The sequence below is a fragment of the Myotis nattereri genome (assembly GCF_964212035.1).
Source record: "Myotis nattereri genome assembly, chromosome: 3".
Taxonomy (NCBI): Eukaryota; Metazoa; Chordata; class Mammalia; order Chiroptera; family Vespertilionidae; genus Myotis; species Myotis nattereri.
The window spans coordinates 146,007,265-146,035,263 of NC_138077.1; the positions used below are offsets into that span (position 1 = coordinate 146,007,265).

At 39.6% G+C, this 27,999-nt stretch overlaps 1 protein-coding gene across 1 annotated transcript in view; it reads right to left on the reverse strand.

Moving 5' to 3' along the window:
• The window catches only part of RPAP2 (RNA polymerase II associated protein 2), a 99,508-nt gene that overhangs the window by 61,728 nt on the left and 9,781 nt on the right, over positions 1-27,999 (reverse strand). The window contains exons 6-8 of the mRNA XM_081087759.1: positions 23,873-23,961; positions 6,936-6,971; positions 3,127-4,063 (exon numbers count right to left, since the gene is read on the reverse strand). Coding sequence (XP_080943885.1) covers positions 3,127-4,063; positions 6,936-6,971; positions 23,873-23,961 — 1,062 coding nt within the window. The remainder of the gene's footprint in view (positions 1-3,126; positions 4,064-6,935; positions 6,972-23,872; positions 23,962-27,999) is intronic.

Below are 27,999 nucleotides of genomic sequence, written 5' to 3' on the forward strand. Positions count from 1 at the left end.
CCTCCCCATAAAGGATAAGATGATCAGCCTATATTTAAAATAAGATAATCCTTGAAAATACTAATAAAAGAATGATAGTGTTAGCAAAGTAGACTTTAAGGGGAAAAATAATCAATGTAGAGAAAGGTTACTCCATAATGCTAAAAGTTTAATTTTCCAGGAAGGTATACAATCTTACATTTGCAACCAATAATGTGGTCTCAAAATATTAAAAGTAAAATTCATAATACTAAAAGGATTATTAATAATAAATCCATAATTAGCCCTAGCCAGTTTGACTCAATGGTTAGAGTGCTGGCCCATGGACTGAAGGGTCCCAGTTCCATTCCCAGTCAAGGGCATGTACCTTGGTTGGAGGTCTGATCCCCAACCCCTGTAGAGCAGTGTGTGGTGGAGAGGGGAGGAAACCAACTGATGTGTGTCTCTCATGTCGATGTTTCTCTCTCTCTCCCCCTCCTTCCATTCTGTCTGAAAATCAGTGGAAAAATATCCTTGGGTGAGGATTTAAAAAACAATGTAAATAAATAAGTAAATAAATAAACCCATAATTATGGTGACAGATTTTGACCTACCTCTCTAACTGATGGAATGAGCAAACAACCAAAAAAAAAAAAAAAAAATCAATAGTGCTTCTCAAACTTTGATGTGCACACATTTCCCAAAAAGGAAATAATACACTTGTCACCATAAACAAAAATCAATCCCAGATGAATTGTAGATCTTAATGTGAAAGGAAAAATAACATAGATTCTAGAATATTAAATAACCTGGGCTAGGTAAAGATTTCTTAAAGAAGTCACTAAAAGGAGGAATTAATAAACTAGACAGAAGACACCAGTAATGACTGAAAAGGCAAGTCTCAGAGTAGAAGATGGTATTCACAATACACATTAACTAAAAATGGGCTTGAGACCTGACTGGTTTGGCTCAGTGGATAGAGCGTCGGCCTGCAGACTGAAGGGTCCCCAGTTCGATTCCGGTCAAGGGCATGTACCTTGGTTGCAGGCACATCCCCAGTAGGGGGTATGCAGGAGGCACCTGATCAATGTTTCTCGCTCATCGATGTTTCTAACGCTCTATCCCTCTCCCTTAATCTCTGTAAAAAATCAATAAAATATATTTTTAAAAAAATAATAAAAATGGGCTTGAGTCCTGAATACATACAGAATTCCTACAGATCAACAAAAAACAAAAAAACCTACATATATTCAATAGGTAAATGGGGAAAAAAACGCATTTCACAAGAGAGACTATCCAAATGGTCAATAAGCAAATGAAATAGTGCTCAACTCATTAATCATCAGAGAAATGTAACCAAAAAGCAATGCCACCAGAATGGTGAAAACTAACAATATCAAGTATTGTGAAAGTGTGGAGTCATGGAAACTCTCATAGTATGGTAGGGGAATATAAACTGCCACAGCCATTTTGGTAAAATATTTGTCATTATCTAGTATAGTTGCATGTATACCCATACATTATGACCCAGAAATTCTAGTCCTAGATGCATACCCAACAGAAATGCATGCACATTAGCAGAGACATATATAAGAAAGTTCATACAGCAGTTCATAATAGCCCCAAACTGTAACAGCCTAAATGCTCATTAATATAAATAAATTGTGGTACATTGCTATAATGGAATACTATGTAGCAATAAAAGAATAAAACTAGAGTTAACAACACAAGTGATTCACAAACATAATGTTGCATGAACTAAATTGGACACCAACGAATATATACTGTGTGAATCCATTTATATACAGTTCAAAATTGGCAAAACTTATCTGTGCTATTATAATAGTCATTCATTCTGGAAAGAGGTAATGGTCAGGAAAAGATATAGTGTGGCTCTGGTTTAGTTTTGTCCTGGGTAGTGCTCATTTGTGATAATTCAATGAGCTACAGCATCGAGTTATACTTCAATGGAAAAGTTCTAAAACGTTATGCAACGGAGGAGCAGTCAAATTTCAGGGATTAATTTTTCCTTCTTAAGGCTTATAAGCACAAAAATGATTAAAACAAGTTATGTACTAAGATAGGTTTATGCAGCTGACAGAAATCAATGTTTCTCCATACTTAAGATAAAAGTTATAGATACTGTCTAAGAATACAGTACTGAGTTGGTAATATTCTCTAGAAATATAAAATATTTCTAAATTTTTACTATATTTTCACTTTCACCTTCTTTATAAATCTCCAAATGTTTTTACAGCCACATTTACTCAGAAATCTTTAGTAACAAAGTTTTGTGGTTAAAACCAGACTATTGCCTACTCCTCTTCATATCAAATGGCTTCATTTCCCAAACTACACATCAACCAAAACGGGGTATTAGAAATACTGAAAAATCTCCCTAACCCTCAGTGGCATACATTCAGTCTCCACATATAATTGCTATTACAGAGTACCAATTATATGACAGGCACTGTGATAAATGCTTTATATATGTTATCTTTAAAACATGTAACTAATTAAGCAAGGGAAGCTACTTATGATCCCATTTACAGATAAGCAATCAAACTCAAGAACTAACTTTTCATACAGCTAGTAAATGACAGAGCAGATATTCAAATCTAAGTCTTGCCTGAATGTGCTATTTCCATTTTCTATATTATTATTTCCCAGTAAGTCTCCTTTAATATATTTTCATTTATAATATTTTAAATGGGCATGTTTGCCAAATATTACACAAATATTTTATCATTCAACTAGTAAGTCTACTCCACTGCATACAGTCCCACTGAAAATAACACAAAGATATGTATTCCATGTAGAAATCGGAAATAATCCATATAAATGAAGAAAAAACAAGCCTCTTCAGAGGTTCTACATATATGAAGAGCTAGGTTTAAAGAAAATTCTGCCCCACAATTTGAGCCTATTTCTACATTACAGAAAAATGTTCCACATTTATGAAAATTTTCAGGGGCAAACTTCAACTTATTTGGAAAATAGTAATGCCATTACTGGAAATGGCATTTTAAACGAAAAGACTGACAAACTAAAAAAGTCTTCTGAAAATTTAACAATTATCTCCAGTATTTTTCTTCCTGCTCTAAAATTTGCTATGATGAGTATTCCATATGTTGGCAACATAGAAAACTCATCACCATTAAGACGTACCTCTTCTGAGTCTTGTGATTTGGTGGTTTCTTCAGTTAAAACATACTGTCCTCTGTAAAACTCTCTGATCCTTAGGTTTAATGTTTCAGTTTCCTTTTTCAAGCTCTCATAACTTGGCAGTGGTTTAATGGCTGTATCTGAGGCCCTGAAAGGCAAAGACTCATCCAAGCTGTCCTGAGATTCCCGCAAGGTGGGGGAATGACTATCTGGGTCAGCGTTTATGTCATCTTCATCAAGCTCTTCTTCTTTAACCAGAGGGCCTGAAGAGGGTTTTGGACACACAGAAGCATAATTCTGGCCATACAAAAACCTCAAAGTTTCTTCTGTCTTCCACTCAATCAAAGTCTCCTTCAGAACTTTAAGTAAGTTTGCCTTCGCAACTTCAGGACACACCTGCACTGAACTAGAAGCTGACCTAGAAACTTGGTTTGATTTGACAAATTTCCTCTTAAAATGTTCAGCACTTTTCTTACTTATGCCTACTAAAGTTATTTCTGAACTATTGTATTTATTTTCAGGAATTTCTGAAGCATCTAAGTTTTCTCTCGAAGGACTATTTAAAGAAACCTGAGTATTTTCTTTCTGTAAAGGAAGTTCACAAGTAGCAGCTTTCTCCTGACTATCTAATCTGCAATTGCCTAACTGCTCAGTAATACTTATTACTGCCTGTTTTTTGTCTTTTTGCTTGAAGTTAGATTTTTGACGAGCTTTCTTTTTCATGATGCTTTTTATGTGCAGCTGTTGCCTTGTACCCGTTGCATTTGGTCTGTTTCCTGGTAGAATGGAGGAAACAAAGTCTTGCTCATTATCACTGCTACTATCACTATGAATGCTAGAAGAATTAGATTCATATTGCTTCTCAATATGGCCAGGATTGTCAACATCTGATGTTTTAATGGTCTTACTGCATAACTGTACTTCTTCTCCAGAATGGCCACTGTAGAAGAAAAGAAACAAACTAACTGTAACAGAAAAGCAGAATGTCCCATGTATTTACACTTTGTACCTTTCAAGGTATTTTTATTCCCTATGCAAAGCCTTATTTATAGGCTTATATAAGCCTGTACACACACACACACACACACACACACACACACACACACACTTCAGAAGAAAGCTATAATTACATTTCTTCAGTTCTTATTTATTTGATATAATTATCTTCTTTACCCCTAATTATTTTAAAAATGTTAAAAGAGCCCTGGCCAGTGTTGCTCAGTGATTAGCACATTGGCCTGAGCACCGAAGGGTCACGGGTTCAATTCCTGTTCAAGGGCACGTACCTGGGTTCAGGTTCAACCCCGCTAGGTTGGGGTGAGTGTGGAAGGCAACCAATCGATGTCTCTCTCTCACATCAATGTCTGTCTGTCTGTCTCTCTCTTTCTCTCTTTTTCTCTCTCTCTCTCCACTCCCTCCTTCCCTTTCTCCCATTTCTCAAAATAAATAAATAAATAAGAATAACAGCAACAATAACAAAAACAACCTACTGAACTATTTTTTATTTTAATCTGTTCCATTCTGTTTCATATATCCTTTTTTAAAAAAGGTTTTCTTTTGAAAACTTCATTACTGGTTTCTCAAACAAGCATATATATGTATGTACACACACACACACACACACACACACACACACACACACACATTATAGGGAGCTTTGTTTAAGCTTTGAAAGATCTATATAAACAAAAAGCTAGTGACCATAACGCCATAACGACCGGAACAACCAGTTGCTATGATGCCCACTGTGGCCAGTGAACCAGCCCGATCCAGGGGTGGGGCCGGCCGGATAACCTCCCGCAGCCCCGGCCGGCCTGCCCCTGATCAGACTCTCCCACCATGACCAAAGGCGAGGGAGGGGGGGGGCTGGCCAAACATCCCCCTTTTTCCCCCAGCTGCCCCGCCCCTGATTGCACCCCACATCCTAATAGGGGCCGGGGCTGGCTGGCCAACCTCCTGCAGCCCCTCCCCCTGGCCGGCCCCTCCCATGTGCCCCCACCACCCTGATCGGCCCATAGCCTCTCCCCCAGACCAGCCCCACCCCCTATGGACCCCTACCACGCTGATTAGCTTGCAGCCCCTCCCCCTGGCTGGCCCTGCCCCTGATCAGCCCCCTCACCCTGATCAGAGGCAGGGCCAGCCAGCTATCCACCCATGGCCCCTGCTCCAGCCCACTGGCCCCCATTTGGCACCCCTCACCCCATTTGGGGGCGGGGCCTGCTGGCCCACCACCCACGGCCCCTTCCTATGGCCGGCCCTGCCCCCAACCCCAATTGGGGGCAGGGTCCACCAGCCTATCACCCGAGGCCCCTCCCCCAAGCCAGCCCAGCCCTGATGGGGGCGGGCTCGCCGGCCAACTTCCCACCATCTTCTCCTCCCGACAGGCCCAGCCCCAATCCGCCCTGATTGGGGCAGGGCCAGCTGGACCCCACCCGTGTATGAATTCATGCACTGGGCCTCTAGTATAAATATAAAAAGAGATGTTTAAACATTTTTCAACTCTAGTTCTAACTACAGAAAGTTCCAAAGAATAAAAAACACAAGGAAGTCAGTCACAATAAAAAAATCAAGTTGGAAAAATCAACATTTATCAATGAAAGATATTTATATTTTAAACTCTAGAATTACAACATAATGCTAACAATAAAAAACAACAGTTTTCCCTTTGACTATATTTATTCAATTTTCAGGTTTAAAAAAATTAAGAATTATGAAAGAGTGAAGGCAAAGATTAGCTTTGTCTATACAACCTTGAGGTAAAGAAGGATGTTGAACAGTTACTCTTAAGCAAATGCAATGATAAGAACTTTAAAGATCCAAATGAGGAGGATTCTGGGTCAAGAAGCATGTACAGGGTATTGTGTATGGGAACTCTACTTTCTGTGCAATTTTTCTGTAAACCTAAAACTGCTCCTCCAAAAGGCTATTACATTTTTAGAAATGATTTTTAAAAATGAAGAGAATGCAGCAGTTTAATAAAAGCATGTGGGGTTGGGAGTAAAAGAAAAAAAACAGAGTTGAAGGTAAGGTTGTGATTGGAAATGGAGAAAAGATGACAAGTTTATTCAGTAGTAGATATAATTTTTTAGTTAGAATCTATACTATATCATCAGGGACTTGTCTCTTGTAAGTATAATTTTTAAAAAAATAGAACAATTAAACTTTCATATATTTCAGACTCTCCCCTGGAATTTGAAGGTATTATGTTTTTCTGTACTACTGTGAGCTATAAATTAAAGAAACACATCAATAAGTCAGTGTCTCTCACTTATGGCTCAAGTCCATGTAACTAAGGTAGTGACTAATAACCAGGAAAATTTATTCTCGAGATAAAAGGACATGTTTTGAGAGATGATTAAGGCTGGGAAAGCAACATCATAAGGGGATTTTAGAAAAAAAAAAATCACAACTTGGAACCTCTATTAATGCTGTAAATAACAGATACATTAATGTTTTGAAATTCTATAAAATAAGACTATAAAAACCTTTCAACAAATGTTAATTGGCACAATCTAGTTGACAAAGCAGCATATTATCTCAGATGGAAGCTGTGTTTGAGTCATATTTCAACAGGTTCAATTAGACTTTCTTGGTAGAAAGAGCTGTACAATAAATCATACAGAGCAAACACATCATCTTACCATCAGAAAAGAAAAAGCTGTACAAGGCAAATATTTCTTTGTGTGGGCTAGAATGGGCACTAACATAATGCATCAGTACAGGAAGTCCAAGAGCTCATACCACCTGGTTTACTCTTAATGTTTCTATTAACATGAATATATAGAAGGTAAGTGATACTGATTCAACCATACCTTTGTCCCTCCTGTAGCAGCTGAAAATCAGGGTGCCTGTGACAAACACACAGAAATAGAAAATTGAAGGTAACTGATATGTCAAACACTTTCAAGTGTTTACTATAATTACATTGGCTAGAAAATATAAAGATTTTTTTAAATAAAAAATTAAGGGATAAATTACTATGAAACTCGTCCACAAGAAATCTGGATTAATATCTCTACCCAAAATTTACTAATATTTTAGAACTAAGTTCAAATTCCATGAGCCCGATAAAGGTTTCCCTGTCTAACCTTCTCTAATCACTTCCCTGTCTCATCACTCCCTTCTCTAAATTGCAAAGTATGTACAATTAATATATATTAATCATGTCCTCTTCTATGACCTAATACAAGAATTATTATCTAAATGTGTTACTTTTCATATTTAATTCTGATTTCTTTTTTTTCCTTATGCCTAAATTTTTTTTTTATTTATTGCTTAAAGTATTACAAAGGGTATTACATATGTGTCCATTTTATCCCCCCGCCCTAGACAGTCCCCTAGCCTCCCCTATCCCCCAGTGTCTTATGTCCATTGGTTATGCTTATATGCATGCATACAAGTCCTTTAGTTGATCTCTTACCCCCCTACCTCCTGCCCCCCAACCCTCCCCGGCCTTCCCGCTGCAGTTTGACAATCTGTTTGAGGCAGCTCTGCCTCTGTATCTATTATTGTTCAAAAGTTTATAATGGTCTCTATTATCCATGAATGAGTGAGATCATGTGGTATTTTTCCTTCATTGACTGGCTTATTTCACTTAGCATAATGCTCTCCAGTTCCATCCATGACGTTGCAAATGGTAAGAGTTCCTTCCTTTTTAGAGCAGCATAGTATTCCATCGTATAGATGTACCACAGTTTTCTAATCCATTCATCTACTGATGGGCACTTAGGCTGTTTCCAGATCTTAGCTATGGTGAATTGTGCTGCTCTGATTTCTTAAATAGACCACAAGCTCTTCGAGGGCAGAGATTATAGAAGCTCTTGTATTTCCCTTATATGGTTAGTAAAACTCTTTGCCCTAATTTCTGAGAAAGTAGTTATATTACAGTATGGATGTAAACTATGTATACATATTGTTTAATTTAACTTGAGGAATAATTTTGCTATTCAATAACAGAAATCACATTTGGCTGAGCATCATGATATTAAAAATGGGGAGAAAAAAGCTCTTAGGAAGCCAGATATAAAAAGGAACAAATATAAAAGCAAATGAATCCAAGAGAACAAGAAAACTGTAACATACTTCTGAAGTGACTCAGAAAAACTGCCTTATGAAGACTACAAAATGGATTAAACGAAAGTAAGTTTATAAAGAACTAAATAAATGAGGTGATATTCCATGTTTATCAACAGGAAGACTCAATATTGTTAAGATGCAGTTCATCTCAACTTGATCTATAGATTCAATGCAATCCAACCATAATCACAGCAAATTATTTTGTGGATGTCAACAAATGTATTCTAATGTTTTTATGGCGAGGCAAATACCCAGATTAGTTAACACAATATTGAAGGAGAAGAACAAAGTTGAAGAACTAACATTACCTGACTTCAAGTCTTACTACAAAGCTATAATACTCAAGATAGTGTAATTATTGGAGAAAGAACAAATAGGTAAGTAGAATAGAATAGAAAGTCACAGAAGTAGACCCATCCTATATAATAAAAGCCTAATATGCTAAGTGTCCAGTCGTTTGGTTGGCTGTTCAACCAATCAAAGCGTAATATGTTAATGATATGCTAAGGCTGCTCAACCACTCGCAATGATGTGCACTGACCACTAGGGGGCAGACAGTCGACCGGTTGACCAATTGCTATGATGTGCACTAACCACCAGGGGACAGATGCTCCGACTGGTAGGTTAGCTTGCTGCTGGGGTCTGGCCAATTGGGACTGAGCGAGATGGGCCAGACACACCCTGGAGCCCTCCCACGGTACCTCCCAGCTCCAATCATGCACCGGTGGGATTCCTTGACCTGGCCTGCGCCCTCTTGCAATCTGGGACCCCTTGGGGGATGTCAGAAGGCCGGTTTCAGACCGATCCTGCAGGCCAGGCCAAGGGACACCACTAGTGCATGAATTCATGCACCAGGCCTCTAGTGTGAATATAATCAACTGATCTCTGACAAAGGAGCAAAGGCAACAAATACAATGGAGAAAAGGAAGTCTTTTCAACAAATGGGACTAGAACAACTGGACATCTATATACAAAAAATGAATCTGGACACAGACCTTACACTTTTCACAAAAATACTAGTAACCCAAAATGAATTACTGACCTAAATGTAAAATGCAAAAATATAAAACTACTAGAAGATAACAAAGCAGAAAAACTAGATGACTTCTTAGATCTGACACCAAAGACATGATCCATGAAAAAAAAAAGTGATAAGCTGGACTTCATTAAAATTAAAAATTTCTGCTCTACAAAAGATACTGTCAAGATAATAAAAAGACAAGCAACAGAGTAGGAGAAAATAATTACAAAAGGCATATCGAATAAAGAACTATTTTCCAAAATGTGAGAACTCTCAAAACACAACAATAAGAAAACAAACAACGCAATTAAAAAATGGACCAAAGACCTTCACAGATACCTCACCAAAGAAGATACATAAAAAAAGAAAAAGAGCCCAGCCAGCATGGCTCAGTGGTTGAGCATCAATCTATGAACCAGGAGGTCATGGTTCAATTTCAGGTCAGGGCACATGCCTGAGTTGCAGCCTCGATCCCCAGTGTGGGGCATGCAGGAGGCAGCCGATTAATGATTCATCGTTGATGTTTCTATCACTCTCTCCTTCCTTCCTCTCTGAAATCAATAAAAACATATTAAAAACAAAACAAAAAAAGAGAAAAAGAGTCCTGGTTGGTGTGGCTCAGTTGGTTGGAGTGTTGTCTATACACCAAAAGGTGGCTGATTTGACCCCAAGTAGGGGGTGTGCAGGAGGCAACTGATTGATGTTTCTCAAATTGATGTTTCTCTCTCTTTCTCTCTTAACCCCCCTTCTTCTCTCTCTCTCTCTCAAAAAAAGAAATACATACATATGGCAAATGAACATATACTAAGACATGTACCAAAGACCTTAACAGAGACCTTACCAAAGAAGGTCTCTAAATAAGCATATGAAAAGATGCTCCATCTCATATGCCATCAGAGAAATGCAAATTAAAACAAAAATGAAATACCACTCCACACCTATTAGCATAGCCAAAATCCAGAACACATCAAATGCTGAATTGCTGGTGAAATGCAAAATAGTAGAGCCACTTTGGAAGACAATTCAATGTTTTCTTACAATACTGAACATACTCTTACCATACAATCCACAAATTATGTGCCTTGGTATTTATCCAAAGAAGTTGAATACTTATATCCACACAAAAACCTGCACATGGATATTTATAATAGCTCTACTCATAACTGCCAAAACTTGGAAGCAACTAAAATGTCCTTCAGTAGATGAATGGATAAATAAACTGTGCTACAACCAGACAATGGAATATTATTCAGTACTAAAAAGAAATGAGCCATCAAGCTATGAAAAAACATGGAGGAAACTTAAATGCATATCACTAAGTGAAAGAAGCTAGTCTGAAAGGCTATATACTGTTAATAATTCCAACCATATAACATTCTGGCAAAGGTTAAACTATGAAGACAGTAAAAAGATCAGGAGCTGTGGGGGTGTGGGCAGGGAGGGGAGAAAGGACTAGGTGGAGCACAGAGGACTTTTAGGGCCTGATATTATAAATGGTGGATACAAGCCATTATACATTTGTCCAAACCCATAGAATGTACAACACCAAACCAAGAGTGTACTTTGGGTGATAAGAACATGTTGATGTAGGCTTGTCAAATGTAATAAATGTACCATTTTGAAGGAGGAGGTTGCTAATGGGGGAGGGTATGATTTATGTGGGGGCAAGAGGCATATGGGAAATCTCTGTACCTTCTTCTCCATTTTATTGTGAACCTAAAGTTGCTCTAAAAAGTTAATTGTTAGAAAAAAAGAGTAAATATAAGGAAGCAGTAGGCATTAAAGAGAAGCTAAGACACTGAGCATAAATTCCATTTAAAGGGCAAAATAGGGCTGCAATGAAGATCATATTACAAAAACCTTCAATTAAAAAAAGTCAAGCTAAATGGCTAGCTAGAACCAAAAATCATTTGAGTTATAACATTTAAAGACAACCAGAGAAAAATCTGTTACAAGTATATATATATATATATATATATATATATATATATATATATATATATATATTAATAAAAGAGAAACATGCAAATTGACCATACCTTCACTATGCCCCAGCCACGCCCACCAGCCAATCAGAGAGACTATATGCAAATTAACCCAACCAAGATGGCAGCTGGCAGCCACGGAGCTGGAGCAAGCAGGAGGCTTGGTTGCCCTGGCGATGGAGGAAGCCAAGCTTCCCGCCTGCCCTGGTTGGCTCTGGCCTCTGCTGAAGGCAAAAAGTTTCAATTATAGAAGATAAATAAACCCAATACCTGCTTCCAGCCAGCTTCCACTGGGTGCTTGGGTGGCTGGGGGCCATAGCCAGCCTGCAAACAGCCATCAGCCCCTCACCCAGGCTGGCCAGGCACCCCAGCGGGGACTCCCACCCTGAAGAGGCTGTGGTCAGCCTGCAAACAGCCATCAGCCACTCACCCAGGCTGACCAGGCACCCCAGCGGGAACCCCACCCTGATCCAGGACACCCTTCAGGGCAAACCAGCTGGCCCCTCCCATGCACCAGGCCTCTAGCCTATATAATAAAAGGGCAATATGCAAATTGACCCTAACAGCAGAACAACTGGGAATCACTGATCACTATGACACACACTGACCTCCAGACGCTCAATGCAGGAGGTGCCCCCTGGTGGTCAGCGCACTCCGACGGGGGGAGCTCTGCTCAGTCACAAGCCAGGCTTATGGCTGCATTACAGCAGTGGCGGCGGGAGCCTCTCCCGCCTCCTCAGCAGCACTAAGTATGTCGGACTGCAGCTTAGGCCTGCTCCCTGCTGGCAAGTGGACATCCCCTGAGGGCTCCTGGGCTGCCAGAGAGATGTCTGACTGCCAGTTTAGGCCTAATCCCCCCAGGGAGCGGGCCTAAGTCAGCAGGTGGTTATCCCCCGAGGGGTTCCAGACTGCAAGAGGGCACAGGCCAGGCTGAGGGAGCCCCCCCCCCCATCCCTGAGTGCACAAATTTCTGTGCACCGGGCCTCTAGTATATATATATACATATATATATATACATATACATATATATATATGTATATGTATATATATATGTGGCTAAGCGACTGAACGACTGAATGATGGGTCAACTGGTCGCTATGATGTACACTGACCACCAGGGGGCAGATGCTCAACATAGGAGCTCCCCCCTGGTGGTCAGTGTGCTCCCACAGCCAACCTCCACTGGCCAGCCAACCTCCCGCAGTCCCTCCCCCGGGAGAGCCAGCCCCAAATGCCCTGATGGGGACTGGGCAAGACAGCCCTGATTTGATCCGATTGCTGGCCAGGCCGAGGGACCCCACCCATGCACGAATTCATGCACTGAGCCTCTAGTTTTTGTATATAATTAAAAGATCACAGCATCAACCATGTAACTGTTACCTAGATAACCCATTCATCTTTTGTTCAGTTTCAAGCATAGGAGGCACTGCAGGCTCTCTTGGCAATCCTCTTCTTAGTTATACAAGATGAAACCAGTATTTGGCATCCTGCTCTAGAGATTGCCCTGCAGTTCAGGAATTCCCCAAGAAAGATAATAAAAACATTTAAAAGGAAAAGGCAGAATAAGGCAATGGCAGTGAGTTGCCTGAGAGTAAAATGTTAATCTATTTTCTCTCCTTCCTTAAAGTCTCTCAGCCAATTGAGGAGTATCCTTTCCCAATCATCCAAATTATTCTGTTTACCCTACTTCTTTCCACTCACTAAAACTGTAATCATAGAAGCTACCATGGTTTGGTGTTTCTCAAAGAAAACAAATGACACTGCTTGGGTGGTGATTAGCCTTGACTGCTACAGGGATATTTATAACTCCCATGAGGAGTTTTTTTTTGGCGTAAATAATATGCTAACGTTTACAATTGTGTTTTATTCCCGGTTGACTACGTTCTCCCACTTCCACTTGTAGTTCTCTCACTCTTCTTTTCCCATTTCCTGGTCCAAGTCTTCATGCCTAAAATTATGAAGGTTCAGTACCATGTAGCTGTCTGGCATTTGGTCCTATCCTGGGGTCTGAGTATCACTGTAGGGAAGAAAGTATGTGCAGATACAGTGGTTCTCAATTGGATTCTTACACTAACTGGCTAACCTGCAAATATAGAGTATATTCCATCATTCAACAAATTCCTAATTATGTAAAATTATGAACTATTATATGTATGGACAATGAGGGGTATGGTAACACAAAGAATAGTTACCGATTCTTAAGGATCGTATAACTTAGTAGAAGGAAAACGCATGTTCTAAGAGCTTTACAAATATTAATCCTTGTAAGAATCATGTACCGGCTACTATCATCCCATTACAGATAGAAAGACTGAGTACCAAAGTCATTGCTGAAAGTCACACAGCTCATAATTGGTAAAGCCAGGAATCAAACTCAACAGCATGGCTCATGAGAACTACACTGTTGCATCACATAATTCAAGAGAGTACTTGATAAGTACCAGGAGAGATATATGAGCTGCCACAGGAAATTAGAGAATTTTGAAACACTTCCTGCTGAGCTAACGAAGAAAAGCTTCAGATTCAGCTGGGTCTATAAAGATAGATATAATTTGTACAGTAAGGCATTTGAGGCTAATCCTATGGATTTTACTTAGATGTTTTACTTCACAAACCTCTCCTTTTTCCTCTTTCCTTTTTCATGTTTTCCTTTTAGTAAATGTATTCTATCTTTTAAACCCTGTTCTTTAATCATACAGCCCTGCCTCCTTTCAATGTAAGCCTTCTTTAAAGAAATCTGCACTCATCATTTTCAATTCCCTATCTCCTATTCAATCATCAACCCTCTGCCTCCTGGAATTTGTAGGCATTACTCTACTGAAATAACTCTCGATAACATCACTAGTTATTATAGGAATACTAAATTTAAAGAATATTTTTCAGGATTCTTTTCCTTTTTAAAATAGAGGGGAAAGAATCAATATGAAAACAGCATTAAAGACAAAGAAAATAGGAATAAATCATAAAGCAAAGTCTTGGTGAGAAGAGAACGGAATCAGTAACATAAGAGGTCGTACATTAGCAACAAAGAGGCAGAGAAATGAGAGAGCATACAAAGAAGATAATGTTGAAGGAGATTCTGCTGGATGCCCTCATTGTTTCAGTTAAGGAATAGGTTAAATTATGCGCTATGAGTTGGGGGTTAGGTTCAAAGTTTAAGGAGAAGAAAAAAAGGTGTGAATGTATAAGAGTTATTAGCAAGAAACAAAGTTGGGGGTGGTTGTGGTAGAGGGATTGAGCAAAAAAAAAAAAAATAGAGAACTCATGGACATAGACAACAGTGTGGTGATGGTGGGGGGTAAGTGGAGGTGGAAGAGAGCATAGAGGGGATCAATGGTGTTGTGGGGAGGGAGAAGAAACAAAGGGAAAAAAACACACAGATGAGCATACAGTTGAGAGGAGACAGAATGAACTGGAAACAGGGCCAAAGAATGGAAAAAGAGCAGGCAGGCTCTGGGCCAGACAAATCTAGGTTTAAATCTGAACTCAATATATGAGCTAAGTGTGAGTGACTAAACCTTCAGGGTGAGTCACTAAACCTTTCTGAGCCTCAGTTCCACTATCAATATGGTAGGTAGCAATATTTCCCCAGGGATGTTGTGAAAACTGAATTAAGTAAGACAGCTTGTCTAAAGTACTAACGGTCTTATTTGAGGACTTTACCCAATAATGGTCAGCATCCTAAGCTCAGAAAAAAAGGATGACATGTGAAGGTGGACATGTAGTAGGTTAAGGGAAAAAGAATCTGGGATTACTTGAGAGGACAATACTGTAACTGATAACTGTACAACTCAAGAAAACAAATTTAATGAGGGTCTGCCAACCTAGAAGAACAGAGCTAAGGTAGAGGCAGGAGGTCAAAATGAGGTCACAAAGCACACTTAGGAGTGATAGCTGTAGATGAGATAGAGGTTGTGGTCAGAGACGGAAAGCTCTTATTTTAAGATCTTGGAGGCAGAATAGTTCCAAATAATGAGGTTCAAGTATGGCTGAATCATGGGGTAATCAAAATGTAACTTTATTCTAAATCATGGATACAATTCAAGATAGTTTTATGAGAAATCTCCAGCTACACAATTTGATATTCTTTTAGGAAAAAACTGAGTTAAAAGAAAATTCAATCTCTAAAGAAGGCAAGGGGAAAATTAGAATATAGTAAGTGCCTACTATATGGTAGGTAGATTTTTAAAAATTGTGATAAAATACATAACAAATTTTACCCTTTTAACCATTTTTCATTTTTAAGTGTACAGTTCAGTGGCATTAAGTACAATCATATTGCCCTTCAACTATCACCACCATCCATCTCTAGAACTTTTTCATCTTCCCACACTTTCTGCTACGTGGTTTTATATATCATTTCATTTAATCCTCACATAACTTTTTATAGAGGAGGAAATGGAAGCTTTCAGAAGTTAGCTGACTTCCTAAAGTCACTACAGCTAACAAGTAGTAAATCTAGGATCTCAATTTAGGTCTTTCAAAGTCTAAGCTCTTTCGATAATATGCTGCCTCTAATCAAAGTCAGAAAACACCCCAAAAAATTGTGAGGATACCACCTTTGCTTAACCCCTGTTGTAAAAACTCAATACAGTTTACAAGCTCCTCTTTTCCAAATCTCCTTTGTTTCATTTTTCTGTCTATTGGTTAAAAAAACAACAACTAGTAAATGTTGTTTCTAGATATTTTATGAGTGATTTTAATACTCTCCCTGATTCCCAATCTATAAAATAGAAATAGTACCTAACACAAAAAATAAACTAAGTTTAAAGAGGTAATAAGTTCAATACAGAGCTTCAGTTTGTTTTTGCTAAGAGCTGTTTTAAAAAGGAGGCACCAAGTTAAGTTGCTCTTTCTTTGCTATTCTTTCTTAGATGAAAGTCAAAAGCTTTGCCCCTAGCCCAAGCATGTCAAACTCATGGGCCCCACGCAGCCTACAACAAATATTTTTGCGGCCCAGCCAACATAACGGTATGTAAGAAACATTTAAATAAAAAATTTGTAACTTAATTTTTACAATATCCTGTTATACATAATTATTAATAACGAACTACAACGTTCACTAATGACTGATTACTATAATTGTGTTGCATTCATTTCCCTTACGCGCCTTACGCGCAGGCCTACCATTTCTCTCCACTAATACTAGCAGCAAATATTTTATCAGCCGATTGCCACGTCATTAGTCTTGTACTGATTTGTTTGGTGTGTGCAACAGTAAATATTTTGCTTTCGGAGACCAAGAAAAATAGGTTTATTTGAGTTACACTTCTTAATTTGTGCAGTTATTCAGTGTCTGGTAAGTTAATGTTCAAGAAAAATACTAATTTTTATTAAAATGTTCTATTATTTTATGTTAACAATTACTCATTTATTTCAGCCCTTTGTATTCAGCATGTCTCTATCGAAATAAACCTACGTTTCTTATGAAAATTGAAGCTTTTGTTTTTTTGCAGCCCACATAAACTTAAACCTTGTTTATTTGGCCTGTGTTAGCCTTTGAGTTTGACATGCTTGCCCTAGCCAGTTTGGCTCAGTGGATAGAGCATTGGCCCGAGGACTGAAGGGTCCTAGATTCGATTTGGTCAAGGGCATGTACCTCGGTTGCAGGCTCGATCCCTGGCCCTGGAGAGGGTGCATGCGGGAGGCAACTTATCGATGTGTCTTCCTCACATCGATGTTTCTCTCTCTGTCCCCCTCCCTTCCACTCTCTCTAAAAATCAATGAAGAAATATCCTCAGGTGAGGATTAAAAAAATAAATAAATAAAATAAATAAATAAAGGAAATTCAAAAGTATTTTGTTTGTTAAAAATGTCATTCGTCTTCTAAGTATCTTCTATTCCCTTCAAAGTTTTTGTTGCCCTGGAGATTATTCTCAACTTGATATATGCTCAATTCATAAAACAAAAATAAGTAATCATGTTAGTTAAGGGTATTATTTAATACCCTTCAAGCTTGTTCTTCATAAATGTTTTCATATTATTTTACTAAAGTATAAATTAGATTAATTGTATAAATTAGATGATTAACTAACGTTAGCAAAATAAATCTAAAACTAGAAATAACATACTGAAAAACCTTTTGTATGTATGTTTGTATGTATGTCTGTTTTTCGCTTAGAATATGTACCCTATACGTATACTAGAGGCCCGATGCACAAAAATTCTTGTGAGAGTAGGCCTTCCTTTCCCCTGGCTGCTGGCACCGGCTTCCCTCTGGCACCCAGGACTCGGGCTTCACTCTGGCTGCCAGCAGGCACCCAGGTCCCGTGCTCCAGCCCCGGCTTCATCCGGAAGGATGTCCGGAATGATGTCCAGAAGGATGTCCAGTCTAATTAGCATATTACCCTCTTAATACTATAGATAAACCAACAGAAGCAACAGGCTACAATTGCTCCTTGTAGTGGGAATTTTTCAAATATAATTTAAGACATGTTAAATTTTGTTTCAGAAAGTTTTTCTTCTGTATATCAAGCAAGAGTTGGCTGTTCAGGAAGAGGTTATAGAAATTGTTCTGCAGAGGTTTTTGGCTTCCGCACATCTGAGATTACATTATGTTTATTGCCAAGAAGTACGTGTGAAAATCCCCCACACTGAGCCACATGATGGCGCTTTTAGCTCTGTCAGCATTAACCATTCTTTTCACACCAATTGGATCTTTTAAATCACAATTTGATTCTGAACATTTGTCCTTCTTAGTTTTAACTCCTGATTTTTTCCATTACAATTCAAGAAACTTCCCTTTCAAAAATTTGTCAGAGCTTGCAGTCAACCAAACAGAATTTATAAATGTAACTATGCAACTACCTAAATGAATACACTGTCTCAGAGCAACAAAACTGTATGCGGTCTGTTTCTGGCCACCAAGTGGGTAAAAAGTCTCTAACTCACAACATGAGAAGCATCATATTGCATCAGGACCCAGGCCATCTAGGTCAATGTTTTGTTTCTGACGGGGCATCAGGAGACATTTTGTGAGAAACACTACTGTTCTCCGTGACATTAATATACTTCATGTATTTTTTTATACCCAAATAATAGAAATGAGGGTCTAGAAAACCTCTAAGGCCCTTTATGACTTCAAAGCCTTGACAGAAATATGGAGCTAGAATTCATAAATTTGTCTAAATGTTTTGTGATACATTTTTTATTGTCATAGTGAGAATATGGTATAAAACAATCAGAAATTTTGAGACACTATAGGTTTTAGTATTTTAATCTGGTGAATAAGTTTATATTTGCTTTCACAGTAATCTAAGAAAGACCAAACTCTGTCAAATTCAGTATTCTATTTCCAAATGGTGTGTAACATCATGGTGTTCCTGCAGTTGTCAACTTCAAGTTGTCCTGGACATAGAATAAAGCATCCCCAATTCCTCATAATTTAAAAACTTTGATCCAATTCTTTATCAGTCTTCATCTTCACAAACTGAAGTAACTTTTATTCTAAATTCTTAAATGAGAGAGACTTCCCTACAAGGACAAGATAGTATAAGTTTCCCTAGTCTTATGCTGATAATTTAAATTTTTATTATATTTATAAAGAAGACCTTTCCTTACTAGAAGACATTCACTATAGCAGCAGACTAACTGAGAACTGTAAAACATCAGAACTAAAGGGAACTAAGACCGCAAATGCAACTTTCTACTTTACAAATGAGGAAGCTGAGGCTTAGTGTCGATAACAGGCTTTTCTATAGTATAAGAAGAAACCCTAAGCTAGATCCAGCAAAGCAGTGCTCTTAAAACTGCAGATCAGGACCAACCAAGTCAGTGCTACCAGCATTGTTAAAAAGCAACAGAGTACAAAATATCAGAGGCTTTTCATGTAGTGAAGACAAGTATTGTTTCATAAAACTTTTGTTTCAGTTATATGAATGTGATGAATCATAATGTAAAATGCATTTATTATAGTAGTCAAAAATTTTAGAAGTCATTGCAATAAAGTATTAATTCTTTGAGTGGATTTTAAAATTTATTCTTATTTTAAAATTATTATTATTGCTAAATAAGTATTCAATAATTAATAAAGTAATATTAGTAATAAGATAACTATCATTGATTGTGATGTGATTTATTATTTATTACGATGACTCACTTTTAATCTAATAAAAATATCTCTGCATTAAATACTAAATGCCACGATTTAAAAGAAGCATTTTTTCCTGCTTTAAAAGAAAACAGATTCTGAATGTTATACCCCTGTATCATATTTGACTAGACTTTCTTTAAAGTATCACATTCCTGTTGAGCTTATTATATGTGCAATAGCTACACAAACTCTTTAAAATATCGAATTCTAGAATGCTGATCATTAGCACATAAAAATATCATTCTCTGTGAAAACAGTGACCTCTAGTGGACTCATTAAATAAACTGACATAATTCTTGCCCATAAGAATTTAGAAATCAAGGTAACACCGACACATCTAGGTATAAAATACTAGTACACTGATACGGTAATATACTAAAAAGCATCATACATAAATAAGGGCTATAGTTGCACTATGTACAATGTGACAGTGTATATTATAGATTGGTTACAATCAAGTGGAATATGATTAAAGAATTCTGGCATGGTCAGAATCTATCAATAGCTTAAGAAATAAATACCCTTTCTGAGCTTATTTGATAGTGGTTGGATTAAATTACCTCTAAGGATCCTTTCGGCTCTTTAATTATGATCCTTTCTTTAATTTATTTTGTACACCAATGCCAGATTAAATTCGGTTCAAAAACATTTAATGGCTCCCCAGTACTTGAGGACATACCAAACTTAGCTTGGCCTCTTGTTATCTATCATTATCTTCTATTTTTTCCCAAAACATACCCTTTTTTTCAAGTGAGTTAATGTTCTCACTATCTACTTCCAACATCCCAACCCACTCCTGTAAGTTTATTTTCTCATATCTGCTTATAGTTTCTCATTGTGCAATGTTTTATTCTCACTACTTACATAATAGGTCGCCATTAGAATAAGTACAAATTTGTTTCACTCATGGATATGTATTTGGCCATCCCAATGAGATTTAAACTTACAGGTTGGACTTTATACATGTGTGTAATCTGCCATGTACTAAGCACATACTACACATTTTGAATGTAAACTCAATTGATTAGCTTAGATTAGGGAAACCAAGGACATTTTCATGTTTCTTTTTACTTTTTTATATTGTTATTATTTTTTAAAACATATTTTTATTGATTTCAGAGAGGAAGGGAGAAGGGGCAGAGAGATAGAAACATCAATGATGAGAGAGAATTATTGATCGGCTGCCTCCTGCACTTCCTATTGGGGATTGAACCTGTAACCTGGGCATGTGCCCTTGACCTGAATCGAACCCGGGACCCTTCAGTCCGCAGGCCAAGGCTCTATCCACTGAGCCAAACCCGCTAGGGCCATCTTTCTTTTTTAGTGAGGTAGGGATGTACATATAGGTAAGGTAGAATTTCAAGAACCACAAATATAAAGGGTTTCATATTTCAGGAAAAAGTGGGCATTCTGAACATAGGATGGTAAGATTTTAGAAAAAGATTAGAGGGAAGAACTATTTTAAATTAGCTAAAGGAAATAACTATGACTAAATTTGAAGAAAACAGAGATGACAGAAAAGGTGGTTTGGTAAACGGTTTTGAAGCAGTTGAAGCAGATATGATGACTGGCTAAATGAAAGGGCTAAATTTAAGTAGAGAAGATATCTTTGGATGTAGGGGTAAAGACAATGTAAGGAAACAGTAGTTTTAACAGCGGGGAATGGAATATATTGTTGATATAGGGCTAAGGAAGGTGATGGACAGCTCTTGTGATAGAAATACTAAGAAAGGAGATAAACAGCAATAGTTTAAAAGGTGCTCTCAGCTTCCCAGTCAACTTGGACAATGCTACAATCTTTTATCCTCCAAAGAAGAAAGTCAGATAGGCTGGTAGAGAAATGATGAACAGTTTAGTCTTCCTCATGTTTAATTCAATTAACAAAGGCTATAGGGTGATATATTTTACATATTCTAAACCACACAAGAATGGATCATCAGGCAAAGGTGTCTGCCAACAAAGATACTGTCATCAGTACAATTAGGGCTAAGTGAACCTGCAGTAGCATCGCGTTACACCATTCATCAGATAAGACTAAGAGTTTTGTTTTGTTTTTTTTTAGGTAAATATCTTTCATCAACTTGCATCTCAGTACATTTATGTCATTGACTCTATTTAGAAAAGATCCTATTTTACCACAAATAACAATGCCTAGTGTTGTTATAATATTCTCTACCAAATATGAATTACTTGGTATCTCATTAAGCCTGTGTTTGGAATTTCTAGATAATATAGCTTAATTATATATGTATATGTGTGTGTGTGTGTGTGTGTGTGTGTATGCCTAAGTGACCGTTGCAACCAAATGGACGACCGAACAGGCTGTTTGGGGCGACTAGGCTGGCAGGGGGGTTAGTGAGGGGTGACCAAACCACCAAGCAGCAGGCTGCATGGGTGACCAGGCCGGCGGGGGGGTGGGGAGAGGGTGAGGGACAACCTGGCCAGCAGAGGGGGGCAGTGAGGGGTGACCAGGCCAGTAGGGAGGGCAGTTGGGGGTGACCAGGTGAGCAGGGAGGGCAGTAAGGGGCTACCAGGCTGGTAGGGTGGGGCAGTTAGGGGCAACAAGGCCCGGTGGGGGGGGGGAGTTGGGGGCGAATAGGCCAGTTGGGGGTGGCCAGGCTAGCAGGGGGACAGTTAGGGGCAATTAGGCTGGCAGGCAGGTGAGCAGTTAGGAGCCAGTGGTCTCGGATTGTGAGAGGCAGTCGGACATCCCCTGAGGGGTCCCAGATTGGAGAGGGTGCAGGCTGGGCTGAGCACCCCCCCACCCCGCCCGCACGAATTTCATGCACCGGGCCTCTAGTATAACAATAATTTTTGTTACTCTTTTTATATTATTACTAGGGGCCCGGTGCACGAAATTCGTGCACTGGGTGTGTGTGTGTGGGGGAGTGTCCCTCAGCCCAGCCTGCCCCCTCTCACATACTGGGAGCCCTCAGGCGTTGACCCCCATCACCCTCCAATCGCCTGATCAGCCCCTTGCCCAGACCTGACGCCTCCACCAGAGGTGTCAGGCTTGGACAGGTGACCCCCATCTCCCCCCGATCACTGGCTCTGGCCCCCGCCCAGGCCTGAGGCCTCTGGCCCAGGAATCATGCCTGGGCAGGGGACCCCCATCTCCCTCTGATCGCTTGCTCCACCCCCCGCCCAAGCCTGACGCCTCTGACCCAGGCTTCAGGCCTGGGCAAGGGGACCATCATATCCCCCCAATCCCCGGCTCCGCCCCCCACCCAGGCCTGATGCCTCAGCCAGAGGAGTTGACCCTCATCACCCTCCGATCACCAATCACCGGATCGGCCCCTTGACCAGGCCTGAGGCCTCCGGCAGAGGTGTCAGGCCTGGGCAGGGGACCCCCAGCTCCCCGCGGTTGCAGGCTCCGCCCCTGCCCAGGCCTAACGCCTCTGGCCTAGGCATCCGGCCCAGGCAGCGGGGACCTGCAGTGGCAGCGGGGGGGCGCCGCAATCGTGGGCTTCGCTTTAGGCCCAGGCAAGGGACCCCTAGCTCCTGGGACTGCCAGCTTCGACCGTGCCCAGCTCCCATCGCTGGCTCCACCCCTACTTCCTGCTATCACTGGCCAGGGCGGCAAAGGTGCCTGATTCTCCGACCATGGCTGGGGGGCAGGGCAAAGGCGGCCCCAGGGCCGCCTTTGCCCTGCCCCCCAGCTCTTAGCTCCCCCCTGGGTTTCCGATCACTGTCAGTGGCAGGGGGCTTCTTCCTGCTTTCCCTTTCGCCTCCCTGCATTGTGCCTACATATGCAAATTAGCCGCCATCTTCTTGGCAGTTAACTGCCAATCTTAGTTGGCAGTTAATTTGCATATAGCCCTGATTAGCCAATGAAAAAGGTATCGCCGTACACCAATTCCCATTTTTCTCTTTTATTAGTGTAGATGCCATTTGTCCCCACAATAATAAATTTTCTCTCAAATTCAGCAACTACTAAAATGTTGTAAATGCTTAAACATTTCCCAAGAGGCAAAATTCCAGGAATGTCCATAAAACTTTTTGCTAAAAATGACTCTCAATTGGGGTTCTTTAAATTTATAAAATATTATACTGATGTTTAATAAAGATTGAACAAATTAGTAACGCGAACTTTTAAATCTTAGAACATAGTTTCCTAACAACAAACTGAGCTGAGTTGGATTCCAAGATCCAGTATCTTCTGAAAAAATTTAACATTCTTACTCCAGGACTACTATATTAATAGAAATGTTAAAAGAAATAACTGGCTGAGAGCACCTTTCTATTCACTAGATGGGATGCTACCTGATTTATGATTCACTGAAAAAGCCAATTAAATCTTTTAAAAAGAAAGAACGAACCAGTGTAGCAGGAAGCAAAGTTCAAATTTTGTGATTAAAGCTAAAATAATACACAAAACATATGCATGTATTAATTTTCTGATTTTAAGTGTAAAATCCTTAATAGTTATTCTTAAAATATAACCATTTCCCCACAATTAAAATGTATACAGTGGTATATTCCAAAGAGACTTAGATCTATTTTCTGCATACCTCAAAAAGCAGAAGGAAATTTTTAGAATATATGGACAAATGTATATACAATGATTTAAATTACCTTTCTTCTTCTCGAACCCATACTGGAGTTTTAGGAATTTGTGCTTCAAAAAACTTAGATGCTTTATAACAAAAATTGCTGCAAAAACACTGAAAAAAATGTAAACTAGTTAGTTTTTTAATTGTGAAACACAGCATATGTACAAAAGAGAGTATAAAACATAAATATGTAGTTCAAAGGAAAAAATGAAAACCCATGAATCTACCACCCAAGGTAAGAAATAAGGTAGAGTACCTTCGAAGGCCTCTATGTGCCCCTCTCTGATGGCACCACGTCCCACATTCCCCAGAGGTAACCAGTATTATAAATTTTATTGCTCATTTCTTTGCTTTCTCTTAGTTGTGCTGCCTATACATATCCTATCCTATATCTAATCTAAGAAAAGACAGACATGCAAATTGACCATACCTTCACTATGCCTTAAGCAACGCCCACCAGCCAATCAGAGTGAATTAACCCAACCAAGATGGCGGCAGGCAGCCACGGAGCTAGAGCGAGCAGGAGGCTTGGTTGCTCCAGTGATGGAGGAAGCCAAATTTCCTGCCTGCCGTGGCCGGCTCTGAGCTCCACTCAAGGCAACAAAGTTTCAATTATAGAGGTAAATAAATCCCAGAATAAGAAAAGAAAAAAAAAGAAAAAAAGGAGAGGCTGGGAGCTTCCATCACCAGGGGGCTTGGCCAGCCTGAAAACGGCCTTCAGCCCCTCACCCAGGCTGGCCAGGCACTCCTCTATAATAAAAGGGTAATATGCAAATTGACCCTAACAGAACGGCTGGGAATGACTGGTCACTATGACACACACTGACCACCAGAGGGCAGACGCTCAATGCAGGAGGTGCCCCCTGGTGGTCAGTGTGCTTCCACAGGGGAAGCTCTGCTCAACCACAAGCCAGGCTGACAGCTGCCAGTACAGTGGTGGTGGTGGGAGCCTCTCCCGCCTTCTCAGCAGCACTAAGGATGTCCGACTACAGCTTAGGTCTGCTCCCACTGGCAAGTGGACATCCCCCGAGGGCTCCCGGGCTGCCAGAGGGATGCCTGATTGCCAGCTTAGGCCCACTTCCCCAGGGAGCGGGCCTAAGCCAGCAGGTGGTCATCCCCCGAGGGGTCCCAGACTGCGAGAGGGCACAGGCCGGGGTGAGGGACCCTTCCGCCCCCCCTCCCCCCGAGTGCACAAATTTTTGTGCACCGGGTCTCTAGTAGTAGTAATAAAAGACTAATATGCAGATTGACTGAATGGCGGAACGACCAGTCACTATGATGCACACTGACCACCAGAAGGCAGACGCTCAACGCAGGAGCTGCCCCTTGGTGGTCAGTGCACTCCTACAGGGGGAGCACCACTTAGCCAGAAGCCAAGCTCATGGTTGGCGAGTGCAGTGGCGTTGGCGGGAGCCTCTCTTGCCACTGCAGCAGCACTAAGGATGTCCAACTGCCAGGTTAGGCCCACTCCCCTAAGGGCTCCTGGACTGCAGGAGGGTGCAGGCCAGGCTGAAGGACCCCCTGCCCACCGCCCTGAGTGCATGAATTTTGTGCACAGGGCCTCTAGTATATATATATATTCTTATAAAATCTGTCAGTTTTGCCTACTTTTAAACTTTGCCTAAATGGAATCATATTGTTATATATTCTTGTCATTTTTTTTAATGTGTTCTTATTGATTTCAGAGAGAGGAAGAGATAGAAACATCAATAATGAGAGAGAAACATTGATTAGCTGCCTCCTGCACACCCCTACTAGGGATCAAGCCTGCAACCCGGGCATGTGCCCTGACCAAGAACCAAACTGTGACCACATGGTTCATGGGTCAACATTCAACCACTGAGCCACACTGGCTGGACATATTCTTGCCATTTTGTATTCCACATTATGTTTTTTGAGATTCTTTCACGAAATTGTAGCTTAATCAGTTACACTATGTAAGTACTCTACCTTCTATTATTTATGGACAATTGATTTGTTTCTAATGTTTTTGCTATCACTACAGTATTACTATGAACTTTTTTTTTCAAATTTTACAATTAAAAAATGTAGTAAAATATGCCAAATTTACCATCTTAATCATTTTTTTAAGTGTGTAGTTCAGTGACATTAAGTAACTTTCTCACTGTTGTAATCATTGCCACCGTCCATCACCAGAACTCTCTTCATCTTGCAAAACAGAAACTCTACAACCATTAAACAACTCCCCATTTCTGCCTCCTCTGACAAGCACCATTCTACTCTCCCTCTATGAATGTGATTACTCTAGTTACCTCATATAAGTGAAATCAGGTATTTGTCCTTTTGTGCTGGCCTGCTTCACTTAGCATGTCTTTAAATTTCATCCATGATGTAGCATGTATCAGAATTTCCTTCCTTTATAACTTTTTAAGGGGAATAATATTCCATTTTATGCATACGTAATATTTTGTTTATCCATGTAGGAACATTCATATACACATACAGAGTGTCCCAAAATATGTATACACACTTTATCAACTAATAGCTCAATTTTGAAAATGAAGTGTATTTTAATAAACACTGCTTTTATAATTATTCCAAGTATATATATATTTTTGGGGGGACACCCTATATACTTGAGGAAGAATTTCCTTTGGATATATACCAAAGAATAGAAAGGATTGGCCATAAAGAGCATGAAAATTTGACTTTACTAGATAATGCCAAACAGTTTCTCAGAGGTTGTACCAATTTTTATTTATCAGCAGAATACAGAGCTATTAATATTGTCAGATTTTTATAATTTTGTCACTTTTGAGGCTGTGAATACATAACTCAATGTGTTTTCATTTGCTATTTTCCTGGTTACTGATAAGACTGAGTACCTTTTCATACATTCATTAACCATTCAAGTTTCCTTCAGAAAATTTTTCTATCAGGTAGTTTGTCTTTTTCTTATAGATTATATTTTTTGGTTATGAATCTGTGATCAGATATGGCAGAAATATAACTCCTGATTTGGAGCTTATCTTTTCACTCTTTTTTGGAAACTTCTAAGAAGCAAACATTTTAAATTTCAATGTAGAAAAATTTATCACTTTTTCCTCTATAGTCTATAACTTATTTACTTTTAATCCTCACTTGAGGACATGCTTCTGTTGATTTGAGAGAGAAACATCAATGTGAGAATGAAACATCGATCGGCTGACTCCCACAGGCACCTGACTGGGGATTAAACCCACAACCTGGGTATGTGCCTTGACCTGGAATTGAACCCGTGATCTTTTGGTGTACAGGATGATGCTCCAACCAACTGAACCACACCAGCCAGGGCATAGTCTATAATTTTTATCTTACTTAAAAAATTCTCTCTAGTGCAAGTTTATAAAAGTACTAAGAGGCCCAGTGCACGAGATTTGTGCACTCGGGGGGGGGGGGGTCCCCTCAGCCCGGCCTGCGCCCTCTTGTGGTCTGGGAGCCCTCAGGGGATGTCCGACTGCCAGCTTAGGCCAGCCATAAGCCCAGCTTCTGGATGAGCAGTGCTCCCCCTGTGGGAGTGCACTGACCACTAGGGGACAGCTCATAGTGACCGGTCGTTTGGCCATTCGGTTGACTTGCATATTAGCCTTTTATTATATAGGATTTTCCCATATGTCTTTCCAAAGGTTTGTCTTTTACACTTAGGTCCTTAATTAACCTAACATTGATCTTTGTATGTACATTGAGATAAAGGTCAATTTTTATTTCTTACATATGGGTAACTAATTGTGCCAGTGCTATTTATAGAGTAATCCATCCTTTCTTCACCAATCTTTAATATTGCCGTAGTCATATGTCACGTGTCCACATGTGTGGTGAGTCTGTTTCTTCTTCTCTATTCTGTTCCATGATTTACTTGCCTGAATTTATTCCACTTTTAACTTTTAAATGTTTAAAGATTAATTAAAGAATAAGAGAAGAGTTTTTTATAACACCTTAAATGAAATATCTATAAATGAAAAACTTTTAATGTGACTATTTTCTAAAAGGCAAAATTTTTAAACAGTTGTGTGTGTGTGTGTGTTTTGTTGTTGTTTTGTTGTTTTGTTAATCCTCATCTGAGGATATTTTTCCATTGATATTTTTAGAGAGAGCGGTAGGTGGGGGAGACAGAGAGAAACATGGATGTGAAAAAGACATATCGATTGG